The following is a 15,881-nucleotide window of genomic DNA, read 5'->3' on the forward strand; positions in this document are numbered from 1 at the left end:
GCGGAGTTATAACGATTTAAGGGCTGGGGTGGGGGTTCTGCAGACAATACAGCAACATTTCCGTTTCCCAGTCGAACATGCAGGAAGGTGGTAAGCAATATGCAAAGAAACAGCAAAGAGACGGAAATACATTGTTTGTTAATATAAGACGGTATCAGAGCTGATTCGGTTGTTAAAAGCAATGCCCTAATTAGCTGCATTGTACTCTAGTCCTACCCAGTATGTAGCAGCGGCGATCGAATGGAAACCGAAAGTGAAGACGTTTGGAATGCTATTGTTCCCCATTATCTCTATGGAAGGAACAGGATAAGGGGAGAACGTAACAAGGAAGAAATGAAGCTCATTGACAAATCGCGCTAGGGAGAAGGCGTGGCCAACAAAGGAGCGGTGAGGTAATGGACCGTTGGGGAAACGGGGCGGAGCCTCCAGGGTCGGCGCGCGAGACTTGAAAATGGAAACCGAGGGGCGTTTAACGGTTTCCAGGCCGGCTTCTCCCCACCGACAGAGTCCTGTACCGGCTGATTCTTCCGGCTGTGGCCTGACCCACGATGATTCGCCCATTCCTTTCGCGGAGGTGGAGACGGTCGCCACTGGATGGATCCTGGATTTCGCCTGCCGCTGCCTGTGCCGCCATTTTTGCGAGGGCAACCGGAGAGACTTCGAGAGGAGCCGAGACTTAGCCCTGAGTGAGCGGCTTCTCGCGATGCCTGGCGGTATTTAGGGGGGTGGGTGATGTCGGGGTAGCCGCCTTCCTTATTGGCCCTGGCCCTATATTGATCATCGCACATTCATATCCTGCCTTTTCCTCTTGTAAGGAGCCCAAGGTAGTTTTACAAGGTCCTTCTTTTCCCCATTTTATCCTCACAACAACCTTGTGAGGTAAGTTAGGCTGAGAGAGCGACTGGCCCAAGTCACCCAGTGAGTTTCATGGCCCAGTGAGGACTACAAGCCGGGTTTTTCGAGTCCCAGTCTAGCACTCTAACCACTACACCCCATTGGCTCTCTCTGCCATAGCTACCCCAGACTTATAAGTAGAAGCCTCCCTCTCTATGCCAGCAGGAGCCTCACCTGCAAACTTCTGTGCAGCAATCTGTTCATTTACAAGACATTCCCAAGAAGTCAAAATTCAGTCCTAAAACCACAGGGAATAGGGAAGACATAAATGTAGAGAACATAAATTCATTAGAGACAAAAGATGAATACCAATTACATAATCAACATGGTTGGTGCATACCTCTCTTCTGTCTTTTTTCCTTGAGGTGTCCTTATGGGCCCATTCAGAAGACACTTAACTATGGCTTTAGCTATGGTGGTTAAGCCAAAAAGCTGGGCTGTGTTCATTAAACCATGGCTTTAATCATGGTTTTTTGCTTTATTCACCATGGTTAAAGCCATGGTTTAAGGTGTCTTTTGAACGGGGCCTATGTCTTTAATTGCTGTGGTCCCATTCAATCTTCCATAGAGATGCAGTAGTGATAGCCTTTGTCTTGCAGCTGTTTATTTTTTATTTGAAAAACTGATATGCTACCCTTCAACAAAATATTTGCACAAAGGTGCGCAACAAAAGGATAAAACAAAACAAACAATGCTTCAGTAAAAGTACAGACTGAATGAGAAATAAAACCAGCAGCAGTAAGACTCTCAAGAACATTGAAAGCTCAGTAACCCAACCAAAGGAAAGATGGTAACCCTTATTATCTCAACAACTTGGGTCATGAAAGTTTTTACTAAGAGGAAAAAATAGTCATAAGTTTCACACCATGTTTTAAATTAGGGGTGTTGAACCTCAGGTCCTTGGACCAGGTCCAGTCTGGGCCTCTGGGCTTCACCAGATAGCTATGTTCCCTTCTCTTGGCTCCATATCCTTTACCCCGTTTGATGGTTTCCTGGATTTTGCACAATTTATTCCCCATTCTAAAAGGCTAAAACACCTCTCCTAAGGCTTAATTAATTAATTAATTCATTTAAGCTAAAATATACTGGTATTTTGGCCCTACCCTTTTACCTCTGGCTCCACCCACTACTGGAACGTGGCTCCGAAATCAAATTCAGCCCTTAATATGAAAGAGGGTTCTAAACACTCCTGTTCTAAACACTGACAATTAGAAATAATGGATGTTTAACTTTTTTGCATCTGGAAGAGCTGATTGGCTTAGGGAACGAGTCCTAGGTTCTGAGGAATTTCTTGTAACTGAACTGATTGGCTTTTTTGCAGTTTATTCCTGTCTTTCTTTCATGGGCTCAAGGTGGTATACAGGTTATCCCATTTTATCCTCTTAAGAATGTGGAGGGTTAGGCTGATGAATAGAACTGTCCCAAGGTGTTCCAGTGAGCATTGCTTAAGAGAAGACCTTAACCTAAATATCCCTGGCTGAAATCCATTTTGTGGTTTCCCTGGCCAAAGTCCATTATGCCACAGTTTCCATTCCAGCTTCTAGTGGTTTGGGACTCCTGTACGGGGATGGACTTAACAATTCTTTGCCCAATATCTGCTTTTGATCCATTCTGTTCTTACGTGGAACTTCTTATCTTGTTGGCTATCACTGCTACTTGGTAGCAAAACCATTCTTTTAGATAATGCTGTGCCGACTGAACATCTCATGTTTTATTAGGATGTTTCTACTGTTTTGTGAAAGGTGCTTCATGTCCACTTAATCCAATCCTGGTGGCTATACTTCAGGCCTTCTTGTCACCTCATTACAGTTATATGATGGAGATATCAGATATTTCCCTTAACCTTGGCAATTTCTGTTCTATCTGAGATGTATCAGGTTAACTAGCAGTTATATTTTGTTTTCTTCTGTCCATTGTATTGATGATTTTTGAGAGGAAGTCACAATGCGACTAAGACTTTTAAAATAGCTAATTCAGATAATTACAATGGGGAGAAATTTGTGTGACTACTGTTCAACCTGAAGACACCCTGGAATTCAGCTATGCTCTTGAGGTTAGCCTGAAAAAAATATCCTTAACTCTGGCTCCCTCTATAGAATAGCTATTAAATACACAATTGCTTAAAAGGGGGAAATGTAACTGGTGAACTTTTTTGACAGCTTCACTAGTTATGTTCATTGTAGTGAAGATTTACCAGTGCAATCCACTACATATAAATTGCTCTTGAATGTTCTGATCCTAAATACATTAATTTCAAAGCTAGTTCTATTGATTTCAACATGCCACTTAATTTCAAGTAACTATGCTTAGGATCACAGGCAAAATGGCTGATTCTAATAACCACAGAGTGGCACTGCAGGAGCAAAATTAAGTTATGTCTGTTTCCCCCCCAGCTATTATCAAAGGGTTACGCAGAACAGAAATCCATCAAGTGAAAACAGTGTGCCTTTGTCAGCTGCTGGCATATGTTCAAGAAGGAAAATCGCTTGGTAAAATATCCTGTTCATTTTTTTCAACTTCCATTCTAATTCCTGTATTGTATACAGATTTATCAAATCAGGCTGCGATTATTGTTTAGTGTCAGATCAAAGCACATGGTGCTTCACCAACAAAACAGCAAAAGGCCCCTGCCCTGAATGAGCTTGCAATCTAAACTTTGGAAGAGGCTTGGATAACAAGGGACAAATATGAAAGGGGGCAAAAATTCACTTTGGTCTTGATAGCCATTATTTGTCTCCCTTCTGTACCACTTACTGGGGAAGGTCAAAAGCAGCAAGAGACCCTTAGTGCTGTTGATCATCTTCCAAAGTCAGAAGAGGATTGTGCTCCTCCAGTTGGCCTCTGAACACAGGATAAGGGAAAGTTCTGGGCTAGAAAAATGCTTAGAAGCAAACGCTCAGAGTGTTGCCTGGTGCAGAATGAGAGACTGAATCCTCAGACCTATTGAAGAGCACTAATCTATCCTACCCAGCATGAAGAGCCCAGTTTGGGGAAGGAAGTGTGTCAGTTGCAACATGCTTGTCCGCAAATGGTGTCACCAGGAAGTGATTCATGATCACTAATGGTGAACTGACAACCACATTTGTGGAATTCTTTATCTCTGGAGTCTACTTTAAAAATATACACGAAATCCCCCCCCCCCATCGCCTTAAACCCTGCAAAAATCATTCATCTACTCTTGTATGAGATGTTACATTTTTCCAGTATGTGTAATCTACTTTCAGCTGTTAACTTGTTAGGCTATTTAAGTGCATAAGAACCAGCCCTCCTTTAGTAGCAAAACCAACAGAGTTTTTCTATAAATAATAAAATCGATAGCAACAAATGGTGGATTGTTTTCTGGACTTCAGAGCCTATGCTGTAATGCCCAGTTGATAGGAAAGCATGTTGGATGTTTTGGTCCTGAGGTAACAGCTTTCATCAGAAAGCCTATTTTGCTGTTTGTGTACAAGTTAGCTAGTGGCAAGTGTACCAGCAAGTACCTAAGTAACCATAGATAGCGTGTGGATTGGGATTAGGCTGATGTACGAACTAAGCATTTATCTGGACAGAGATAGCCTAGCTACAGTTATCCATGCTCTGATAAAATCTCGTTTGGATAACTGCAGTGCATTACCTGTGGCTTGCCTTTGAAAACGGTCCAGAAACTTCAGCTGGTCCAAAACAGAATAGTGAGATTGTTAATGGGAACTGGCCAACGAGATCATATTATGCCAAAACTTTTCCAGCTGCACTGGCTGCCACTCCATGTCCGGGCCTGATTCAAAATACTATTAACATTCAAATGGCTTGGGACCAAGTTATCTGAAGGATCATCTCTTAAGACCCTGAGATCATTTTCAGGGGTCCTTCTCCAGGCACCCCTGCCAAAAGTGGGGTGGGTGGCTACTAGGAAGTGGGCCTTTTCTGCTGTGGCACTTCAGCTGTGGAATGAGCTCCCTAGAGAGGTTTGCCTTGAGCTTATGTTATACTCCTTTCAGTGCCAGGTGAAGACCTTTTTATTTTCTCAGCATTTTAGCATTCTTGTATTTTAGCTCTGCTGTTTTAATCTGTATTTTAAATCTCTGCATTACTGCTAGGTTTTATTCTGGTTGGATTTTTATATTGTATTTTTAAGCTTTTATATTTTATATTGTTTTATGCTGTACCTTGAGGTTTTAGTTTTTGTGAATCGCCCAGACAACTTCAGCTATAGGGTGGTATAGAAACGTAATAAATATATAAATAAATTGTGCGCTTCCCCTGTGTTTGCTTTACAACAGAAGTCAGCAAGTTGCATTTTTTCTTTCTTTCATTCTATTAACCCTGTAAAAGTAGGCAGTGAAGATGCAAGGTTGCATGTATAGCTTGTCTCGAGAGAGAGAGAGATAGTGACTGGTTGTCACTGTGTTTGGTTGTGTGTGTTGCTTGTTTTTTGTTTTAAGGCAGGGATGAGCAAGTTGTGGCCCTCCAGATGTCTTGGCCTACAACTCCCATCAGTCCTTGCCAGCATAGCCAATAGTGAGGGAGTATGGAAGTTGTGGCCCTCCAAATGTTTTGGGCTGCAAGTTACCCACCTCTGCCTTAAGGGATAACAGAGATGTAACAACCACAATATGATATAATGTTGACAAGGTGATTGCTGCTGCCTTGGGCTCCCTTGTTTGGTAGTAATGAGGATGGGGAGTAGACTTCAAATTTCTGTTGCAGGAAGAATGTCAGTGAATACTAGAAGGATAGATTGCTGCCATCCCCACTCTGGAACTTCAGCAGTAAGTTAAGTAGTAGAAGGGGAAGAGGCAAGCAACTATCACTTGAGCTACTGTTTCCAAGGCTGGTGTTAGGCTTCAAAAAAACTAAAGGAGAAGATATAGTCAAGTCAGAGGTAAGTGCTGCTTTTAGGAAAGTTACGGACAGTTCAGTTTCACCATGTAGTATATGTAATTCATTCTGTATGGCTGGGCATCTCCAGTAACAGTGTTATTCATGCCAACAGTCTGCTTTCTCCTTTGCACAGCTTTTCCCTACAAGGAGCCAAGGGCCCGCTTGGAAAGACTGCAAAATCAGACTGCATATTCTGATTATGGTAGCAAAGCCAAGTGATTATTCTAATGGCTAAACATGCATTCTGTATTATTGTACAACTTTTTTCCTAATGCTGGAAATTCTGTACTAAATTGACTGTAAATTTATATGTGACTCTAACAGTTTACAGAATTAAAGGTATCTGTCTTGAAATTCTGTTGATGTCTGAAAAATCTGTCTGACGAACTACCTTTTGTCAACAAGGGGGTGGATAGTGCAGACAATAGCATAAGACAGAGTTGACTTCCTGTATAATGTTTGGTTTTTAAAAAATGTATAAATGCTCATGGTTTTACTCTATAAAGTGTTGCACTATTACGATTAGCCCTTCATAATTTATTTCCTTTTAAGATTCCCATTTTGAGGATGACCAAAGAACGTCACCACTGGAAAAGGCTCTGTCGGTTTGGACTTCATTTCTAAAATTGCAAAGCAAGCAAGATAAGCTTTACGAAGACATCAAGCGCTTAATTCAGATTCAGGTCTGTTCGTACATTAATGCAGCCATTTGATTGAATGTGCCATGCAAGAAAATCAGAACACCGCTTCTTTAGCTTCTTCATGGAATATCACTAACAAGACAAAGAAAAGACCATTAAAAAATTGGTCATAACATAAAGCTGTACAAGTAGATTTGCTCCCATATTTATTACAAATAATGTGTCTTTCTAGAGTGGCACATCTTACCTGTCCAGAGCTTATTGGTTGGAAGACATTATCTGTACTTTTGTTGTAGGCTGTGGCAGTATATATAGAGAAAGGATATTTTAATGAAGCAACAGAAGTCCTAGAAAGACTGTTTCCAGAATCTCTCTCAAATGAGGTAATGATTTTTTTTCAGTATTTCCAGCCTGTTTTAGCCAACCAGCCATGCTGCACAACTACCTGTATTCAAGAATACTTCAATGCTATGAATTTCTGGGATTGTGAAAGTCTTGTGTGCTTTGATGTGTTGGGGAAGTTGGGGAGGAAATGAAAAGAAACAGAGCAACAACAGAATGAAGAAGAAAAATGAGCGTACAGAAAGGGAAGACTACTTTGTGCTGGATAAAGAGAAGGGTAACTGAGATGGGGAGTTGCAAAGAGTATTATGGAGTGGAGAAAAGGAGAGAGGCGTTTGGGGAGGTGAGCATGTAATATGGATTGTAGAGAGAAAAGGATCAATAGGCTACCTTAAAGAGAACACTGAGTTAAAACTACACTAAAAGATTTTCTTACAGCAACGTGGTCCTTAAGAGTGACTTGAGTTATATACTGCTAAGCTAATTTGCATGGTGGTAGTATTCCTGGGGTGACCTTTAGACCTCCGAAGTACAGGGGTTGAGTTTCAAGTGAGGCAGCCTTGCCAATTCCTGGCTCAATTCCCCCAATACGGGAAACACACAAGGCAAGGAACCAAACTTTCCCAGTCCAAGCTGCTGCTGTGTTAGGAGGGGAGGGGGCACTGTTCTGCTCGCTAAGGAACTTGGCTAAGGAGAATCAAACCATCCAGACTGAAGGCAGATGGCCCCTGCTGCTTCAGCATTCTGTCCTCTTCATCCTACAGTCTTCTGGAAATATGTGGGGAAATAAGACTTCATCACATTAACACTAAGTATCTAAAGTGGATTGGCCTAGCTCTAAAATACTAAATACTAAAATACCTTTCATTTTTTCCTGTATAATATTGCCAGGATTCGATCATTTTTGTCTGTCTCTTCTGCCAAGACTCTTGTTCATGCTTTGGTTATTTCTCGGTTGGACTACTACAACCTTCTTCTCACTGGCCTTCCTTCTTCTCACATCAGTCCGTTGGTTTCTGTTCACCACTCTGCTGCTAAGATCATCTTCTTGGCTCGCCGCTCTGACCATGTTACTCCACTTCTGAAATCTCTTCATTGGCTTCCAGTTCACTTCAGAATCCAATATAAACTTATCCTGTTGACCTACAAAGCTTCACTGTCTAGCTCCTTCCTATCTTTCCTCTCTCATCTCACACTATTGCCCCGCTCGTGCTCTTCGCTCCTCTGATGCCATGTTTCTCACCTGCCCAAGGGTCTCTACTTCCCTTGCTCGGCTTCGTCCATTTTCTTCTGCTGCCTCTTACGCCTGGAACGCTCTTCCAGAACATTTGAGAACTACAAGTTCAATCGCAGCTTTTAAAGCTCAGCTAAAAACTTTTCTTTTTCCTAAAGCTTTTAAAACTTGACTTTGTTCTAACTTTTATATTGTTAGTTTTACTCTACCCCATGCCTGTTTGTTGCATTCTCTTCCCCTCCTTATTGTTTTATTATGATTTTATTAGAATGTAAGCCTATGCGGCAGGTTCTTGCTATTTATTGTTTTGCTCTGTACAGCACCATGTACATTGATGGTGCTATATAAATAAATAAATAAATAAATAAATAAATAATAGAGGAAGAATAGGTAACTCACACAGCAGTGATCTGACTTGTGCTGGAAGAACACACAGATTTCTATACTGAACTTCTCCTATTTTTGGCCTGTGAAGGCAAAGCTAAAACTTATTTGTTTAATTAGATTTGTATACTCTCCAAATGGCAAATGTCTAAAATGAAAATGTTTGTAAAAATGTATGTCATTGGTAGGATGCAAAGAACAAAATGTAACATTAACCATATATTTTGAATTTTCTGGGTTTAGCCTTTGCGAATGAAGCTGTCTGCAGTAATAAAACAAAAAGATCCATATCATCCATTTCTCCGATATTTCAGTTTCAGTCTCTTGACTGAGAGGATCAAATTTTACATCAGTATTTTCTTGAACGAGGAACATAATAATTCTCTAATGAAGGTATGTTTAAACCAAGGTGAATACCTCTCTACATGAATATGATTTCGTGTAAGATTAAACAAATACTAAATATAGAACAAAATTGTCCTATTAATTCAAAGACAAAGCAAAATAAACACAACCTTATTTATTTAGAGTAACCTTGACTTCAAAAATCCCAATTAGTGTGAATTTGTCGTTTAAACTGTACATGACTGAATATGTGATTTTAATAAGCAAATTATTGTGCTTATTAAAACTATAATGCGGTTGTGGATATAATATTTCTACAATCAATGAATTGCTGTTAAGCTGTTAGTAGTTTAGAATACCATTACTTGAAGGGCTACTTGCATCCATATGAAACTGCCTGGACCTTAAGATCAGCCACAGAGGACTTGCATGGAGACCTGGCAGTACGATCTCTTAGTTTGGTGGGCACAAAAAAGGGCTCTTTCAGTGGTAGCTCCATATGTATAGAATTCCCTCCTAAGGGAGGTAGGGGCAGCTCCTCTGTTTGCATTTAAGCATGTTTTAAAAATATTTTTGTTTTCTGCCTTAGAGTAAATGATGAGCTGGCTTTTAAACTCTGGCTGCCTTCTGTTTTGGATTGAGATAACTGTTCAATGGTTTTAGCTGGATTGTTAATCTGGACTAGGAATTGTTTTATGTTGCTCTTTTTAGTTTAAAATTGTAGATCCTGATTTTAAAAGCTATGACAGTACTGGTAAACAGCTTTTGGAAGACCATTATCTTGAAAAGCGGCGTTAAAACCCTTACATAAAATAAATATTGCTGTTTTACAGGAAGCTACAAAAGTGGCAGAAACAAAAAGTTCAGGAAATATGTTACAATATGACAGTATAACTGAAACAAACAAAGAAAATCACTTGGAAAGTACACAAAGGTTAGTACCATGTTAAATTAAATATCCCGTTATAGTTACACTTTACATTTACTCACATACACCACAGTGATGCTCTGACTGAGAGGATCTGTTTCTTATTATCACTGGTTGCTGCTCCAACTGGAAAATGGGAGAGTCCTTGCAGATGCATGCTAAGTATGTTGTATGTCTTTCCTATTTAATTCACCCAGCTACACAGAGGGGACAATGCCATACCAGAAGAGTGATTGGCAGTAACACTACAACAATCCTTCAGTCCTTTGACCAGGCTGGGGTTGTGGTGGATGGGGGAAGAAGAGATTTAGCATTCCAAAATCTAGGAAAAGCTTTGGATGGCAAAATCTTGCAAAACGGTGGAAGAGCAGCAGTGAACTGGCAGAACATTAGAAAGTGCAGGGAACTCTGAAAATATGGAGCGATAAAATGCAAATTTCTGCCTATCTGCAACGCAAATTAAGCTCTTTAGAGTAAACCTACTTATTTTCTCCCTCTAGGCTCATTAGCCAACCATCACTTTCTCCATAGCTCTCCCCATTTTCAACAGTAAATTTAGTCTTCTAAATGATATGAGTTGTTCGCCATCTGTCTTTTAATCATTTTTCATTGATATATGTTAATTGATGTGGAATAGGACATACCCGTTTTTTTTTACTTTCCATCAGGCATCATAGTTACTTAGTGGAATTATTGATGTGTTCCTATATAATGTGCTGAATTCAGCTGAAATGTAGATGTTCTCTTACTGAAGTGAACACACACCAAAGAAGATTCTGTAATTGGGAAGAGATGGTGGTATATTTGCTAAATGCAGGCTTTAAAATGTTGGTAGAGTACCATCATTCATATAAAGCAAAATATTCTTTTGGCATACTTAATACATTTTCTAGTAAATTGGCAAAAGGAGTATATAAAAAGTTTAATGCTGTTGTTTATGTCACTAGAATGTGGTCACAGTCATCTTGGTTTGTTCATAAATTCTCTCCTCTTCAATCTTCCCCAAAATAATAGCAGAGCAAGCAATGTAAACTCCACTTAGTAAAGAGAAGCAATTGGTGGCAAGGTAAAGAGGAATTAGGCTTCTGGGGTATGCATTCCAGAATAAAGTGCCACAGTTTGAAATGTCTGTATCTTCCATTCCCTTATAGATTACAGGAGCTGTCTTGTTCCCTAGCTGAACAGTCATTTTGGAGTCCTAGGCAGGTACAGATTTTCCAGGAACCAAAGAATATAAAACGAAGTACTCTTCGAAGTAAGTGTTTGATCCTGTTAGTGTATATGAGCTCAGTTTTAATTTTGATGGATAATTCATTAGAATATGGTATAAGTTTCAATCACATGAGACTACTTAAATACGATCTATGCATACTTGGATCTCAGCCTTCAAATGTACTTAATGGATCTTTTAAATTACAAGTTCATGTTATCATTTTTAGATAAGGAATAGTGTATCAGTATGGCTATGTAAAAGCACCTACATTAGTATTCTTGCCACCTTTACCTCTTATAAGATGCTGTTGTATCTTACAAGTAGCACAAATGCACACAGTCTTAGTTTTTGAAAGTAAAAACTATTAAAACAATGGGAAATAATTTCATTAGCTACAAAACTGCCTTTTGTTCCATATACAGTAGACAGAGGAACTGGCTAAGGTAGGAATGTTGTTCTTTTCTGAGCCATATGGGTGGATTTAAAAAAATCTGTTAAGGCCTAACAGCTATGATGGCTATATTTGCAGTTTACTTGAGCCCAATTTCCATGCACTTTTGTATCATAACTCATAGTAGGACACTAGTCCCTTTTGAAAGTGTTGTATGAAGAAATTCCAGTTACAGAGGTGCCCAGATGTTGTTTTTAAATGCTACAATTCAGCTATTAGTGAACTCTGCATTAAACCAGTACTTAACCAAGTTCTGAGTATCAGGCCGTTAATAATACATTGAATTTAAACATTCTAAATACTTGTCTGGTTTGTTTGCCTGAACTAGATAAGAAAAAATTGCAGAATATTGAAAATGGAAGTGATGAGTTTCTGTCAGCTGGTCAAAAGAAACAGGTATGAATGGGAAAGATTCTAAAATAATTTGGTAATTTAAAAAATAAGATGTTCGTAAAAACAAACAAAAAGCCAACATTATTTCTATTTACAAAAAAATCATTGCATGGAGTCTTAGTTGCCATAGGAGACTGCTTGTCTATAAGCATTGCATTTACCATACTAGGTTAGTTAGTTACCTGCCAAAGGAAGTGAGGCAGGTGGCTACTAGGAGGAGGGCTTTCTCTGCTGTGGCACCCCGGCTGTGGAACGAGCTCCCCAGAGAGGTTCGCTTGGCGCCTACATTGTTTTCCTTTCGTCGCCAGCTGAAGACCTTTTTATTTTCTCAGTATTTTAACACCTAATTTAACTTAAATTTAAACTCTACTGTTTTAATCTCATATTTTAACCTATATCAATTTTTGCTGTGTGGTTTTATCCTGGTCGTGCTTTTTATATTGTATTTTGTATTTGTGTTTTTAAATTGCTGGTTGTTTTATTATGCTCTTCATGGTTTTAGTTTTTGTGAACTGCCCAGAGCTTCGGCTATTGGGCAGTATAGAAATGAAATAAATAAATAGTTCTGCCAAAAAAATAGGAAACTGCTTTATATTGAATCAGACCACTGGTCCATCTAACCCGGTATTGCTGACTTGGACTGGCAGCGGCTCTCCAGGGTTTCAGGCAGTTTTTCTGGCCCTACCTGGAGACACCAGGGATTGAACCTCAAACCTTCTGCATGCAAAGCAAGTGCTCTACCACTGAGCTGCAGCCCCTTCCTGGCTCTGCACATAGAGACTGGACAATGCAAGGCAAAGCTATCCTAGCTGCTGCTTCCACTATTAACACAGTCCTCTACTCGAAGCACGCAGAGGGGTTGCCTGAAGTAGTAAGACAAAGAGGTAGTACCATATATTTACTTATTTTTCCAATAACAAAATTATCCAAGTGGTTTACAATAAAAGTATACAAGCAAAGCAAAACAAAGTCTAAAATAGTCAATCAACAGCAGAACAAAACCGAAGCAAAACCTATGACAGGCAAAAATAATGCAAAACATCTGAAGAGCACTGAACATTTCTTAAAACTGAAAGCCCTGGGAAAATAACTTCATCTTGCACCAATAAGTCTGCAGTGTGCCAGGTGAGTGTCTCTGGCTCTCAGGTGAGCCTCTCCCATAACCAAGGCATCACTACTGAAGAGGCCTTTTCTTTAGCTGCCTCACCACCTTTGGCATTTGTGTTGAAACTACTTAGCAAGAGGAAGGCAAAGAGCTTTTACCGAAACACAATTCTCTCCCTGTGCTCAGAGCCTGGCAATGACATCAAAGGTTGGCAGAAGAGGTTCTTGGCTCATGGAGCTTGGGAAACTGGCAATCTATGGCTTACATCTGCCTTCTGTCTGAACAATCCCAAGTTTTTTCCTAGAAGCAGGCACCTGGCCTTTTTATTTATCCACAATCTTTATAAATGGAGTATTTAGGCCCAAAGCAGCTCTTCTGGTATTCCAAACAAGTTAATCTTGCTCATCTCAACAGTGATGGCTGTTTATAGGAGATTCTGCATGAAAGTATGAATGTTTAGAAGGCTGCTGACTTTTACAATTCTTAATTAGTTCCTTTTTTCAAAGGAGTTGTATAGCGTACCAAAAGGTGCCATCCTATCCCAAATGCTGTTTAACGTCTACATGAAACTGCTGGGAGAGATCATCCGGAGGCATGGGGCAAGGTGCTATCGGTATGGCGATGACACCCAAATATATTTCTCTATGCCTTCACTAACAGGATCAGCTAAGGATAGTGTGTCTTCTCTGAATGAATGCTTGGAGGCAGTAGTGGGCTGGATGAAGAAAAACAAGCTGACACTGAATCCAACAAGACAGAGATGCTTGCTGTCAAGGGCCCTGACCTGGTTTTGGAGGTGTGTCAACCAGTTCTGGATGGGGCTATACTCCCCCTGAAAGACTGCGTTTGTAACTTCAGGGTGCTCCTGGATCTGGTGCTCCAAATGACAGCCCAGATAGATGCAACAGCCAAGAGTGCCTACTATCAGCTTCGGGTGTTGCACTAGCTGTGCCCTTTTCTAGAGTTGGAAGACATAAAGTCAGTAGTGCACGCACTAGAAACCTCAAGGCTTGACTTCTGCAATGCACTGTACTTAGGGCTACCATTGTACCTAGTTTAAAAACTTCAATTAGTTCAAAATATGGCAGCCAGGTTGGTCCCTGGTACATCTATGGGTAAGCATATTACCCCGACATTAAAATCACTCCACTGGCTGCCAATTAGTTTCCAGGCGAAGTACAAAGTGTTGGTCATTACCTTTAAAGCCCTACATGGTTTGGGTCCAGGTTACCTGCAGGATCGCCTTCTCCCCACACACTCAGGTCCTCAGGGGAGAACTTACTTCAATCAGCCAAAACTAGGCTGACAACTGTTACGCAGAGGACTTTTTCTTCTGTCACCCCAGAATGTGGAATGGCCTGCCAGAGATTTGTCAACTTAACACTCTACGAGTTTAAGACCGCCATAAAGATTATTATTATTATTATTATTATTATTTATTTATTTATTTATTTATATAGCACCATCAATGTACATGGTGCTGTACAAAGACTAATCTTTTCCAGCAGGCCTATCCAGATGAATGTTAAACCAAGAATTTTTAAGGTCTGTTGATTGTTATTTTGATGCTGTATTGATTTCATATGCTCTTTTAATTAGTTTTATGTATCTGATTTATAATACTGTATTGTACAAATGTTGTTCCCCGCCTCAATCCAAAGGGAGAGGCAGGTAATAAAAAATTATTATGATTGCATTGTTTAATTCTCTCATAGGTAAAAGAAGTGTCCTAGCAGCAATTCATATTGGTCTCTGCTTCCCACTACATTAATCTTTTCAGTTAACTTGGATATTTGGGGGGGGATTTTAACAAATCTTTTTACAGATTTTACAATTTGTGATTGAAAAAATAATATAAGTCATATAACTGTTGTCAAGTGAGTGTTATGTCCTTCTTCATAGGTTGCAGGAACTGCATTACAATAAAAGGGGTAAACAAGGACTTGCTTCAAGTTGCTGTGGTTTGTGGAGGGGGATATGCTATAATCTACAGATGGCTATTCAGTAGATAAAATCCAGCTGTAGTGTAAACCAACACTTCCACAACATAACCAGCACTTGCTGCTGGATTTAGGTGTTGGTACCAAAATTCAACAGCAAATTGCTGCTTTTTCTATTGCCCTAGCAAGCTCTAGTTACGTTACACAAGTGTTGGTTTACACTAGCTTAACATCATTAGTGCCAGTGCTAGGACACAGTTTGATACTACCCCATATCTGTGAAGGCTCTTCATTTTTCAGTTGGGTTTGAAGCTCTTTCTAAAATACAAAGTTTGAAGAGAATCTCTCCATTAAAACAGTTCCTGTATCTTCCAAAAAATTACCTTGGATTTCTTGGCCATATCAGAAGAAACAATTCCTGAAATGCTGCACTTCTGTGGGATGCAAGTATGCGGAAGATGTAACTGATTGTGTCCTAAAGAGTCAGGCTGATAGAAACTGAAGATTGTTCAGCTCTCGCTAGGCTGGAGAGTACAGCCTTTTAAAAGGTGTATATCAGCTCTTGCTAGGCTGGAGAGTACAGCCTTTTAAAAGGTGTATATCAGCTCTTGCTAGGCTGGAGAGTACAGCCTTTTAAAAGGGGTGTGTGTGTGTGTGTGTGTGTGTGTGTGTGTGTGTGTGTATATATATATATATATATATATATTTGAACCATCTTTCTTTTTTCCCACCCCCTAAAGCCATGGAGTTTGGAAGAAGACAAGAAACTGAAAAATGGTGTGAAAAAGTTTGGAGCAGGAAGCTGGGCAAAAATTCTTCAACATTATGACTTCAAGCAACGAACTAATGTAATGCTGAAAGACCGATGGAGAACTATGGTCAAATTAGGCATGGTTTAAGCTACTTTTCTGAAAATCTTCACTCGTTACTCAACTTTTCCTTTATAGTGAGTCGTCTTCTTAATTTAACTTTTACCAGGTGATATTTTTATAAGTAATGTAGAAATAAAACAGTAAACATTTTGATATAATTGTGTTTAATAAAAGACCATAACATTTTTTCCAAAATAGTCTTGTAGCATCTTAGTGTCTTACATGCATCTTAAACGGATTCCAGGAAATCTGGGGTGGGAGGTTAATAAGAGGGCT

At 39.8% G+C, this 15,881-nt stretch overlaps 1 protein-coding gene across 1 annotated transcript; it reads left to right on the forward strand.

Annotated features, from left to right (window-relative positions):
• Positions 1 to 451: 451 nt before the first annotated feature.
• TERF1 (telomeric repeat binding factor 1) lies at positions 452 to 15,683 on the forward strand. Its single transcript, XM_063131309.1, has 9 exons — positions 452 to 686; positions 3,288 to 3,383; positions 6,310 to 6,440; positions 6,695 to 6,781; positions 8,602 to 8,751; positions 9,537 to 9,637; positions 10,783 to 10,886; positions 11,624 to 11,691; positions 15,474 to 15,683. The coding sequence occupies exons 1-9, from the start codon at positions 452 to 454 to the stop codon at positions 15,630 to 15,632; spliced, it is 1,131 nt and encodes a 376-aa protein (XP_062987379.1). The 3' UTR covers positions 15,633 to 15,683.
• Positions 15,684 to 15,881: the final 198 nt, after the last annotated feature.

The sequence above is a fragment of the Elgaria multicarinata genome, chromosome 7 (genome assembly GCF_023053635.1).
Source record: "Elgaria multicarinata webbii isolate HBS135686 ecotype San Diego chromosome 7, rElgMul1.1.pri, whole genome shotgun sequence".
In the NCBI taxonomy this organism is placed as follows: domain Eukaryota; kingdom Metazoa; phylum Chordata; class Lepidosauria; order Squamata; family Anguidae; genus Elgaria; species Elgaria multicarinata.

Bases quoted from the DNA above. Each gene is read 5' to 3' on its own strand.
- TERF1 (XM_063131309.1), top strand. From the start codon at position 452: ATGGAAACCGAGGGGCGTTTAACGGTTTCCAGGCCGGCTTCTCCCCAC. The intron at 9,638-10,782 runs GTTAGTACCATG...ATTCCCTTATAG, and splicing joins CACTTGGAAAGTACACAAAG to ATTACAGGAGCTGTCTTGTT. The intron at 11,692-15,473 runs GTATGAATGGGA...CACCCCCTAAAG, and splicing joins CAGCTGGTCAAAAGAAACAG to CCATGGAGTTTGGAAGAAGA.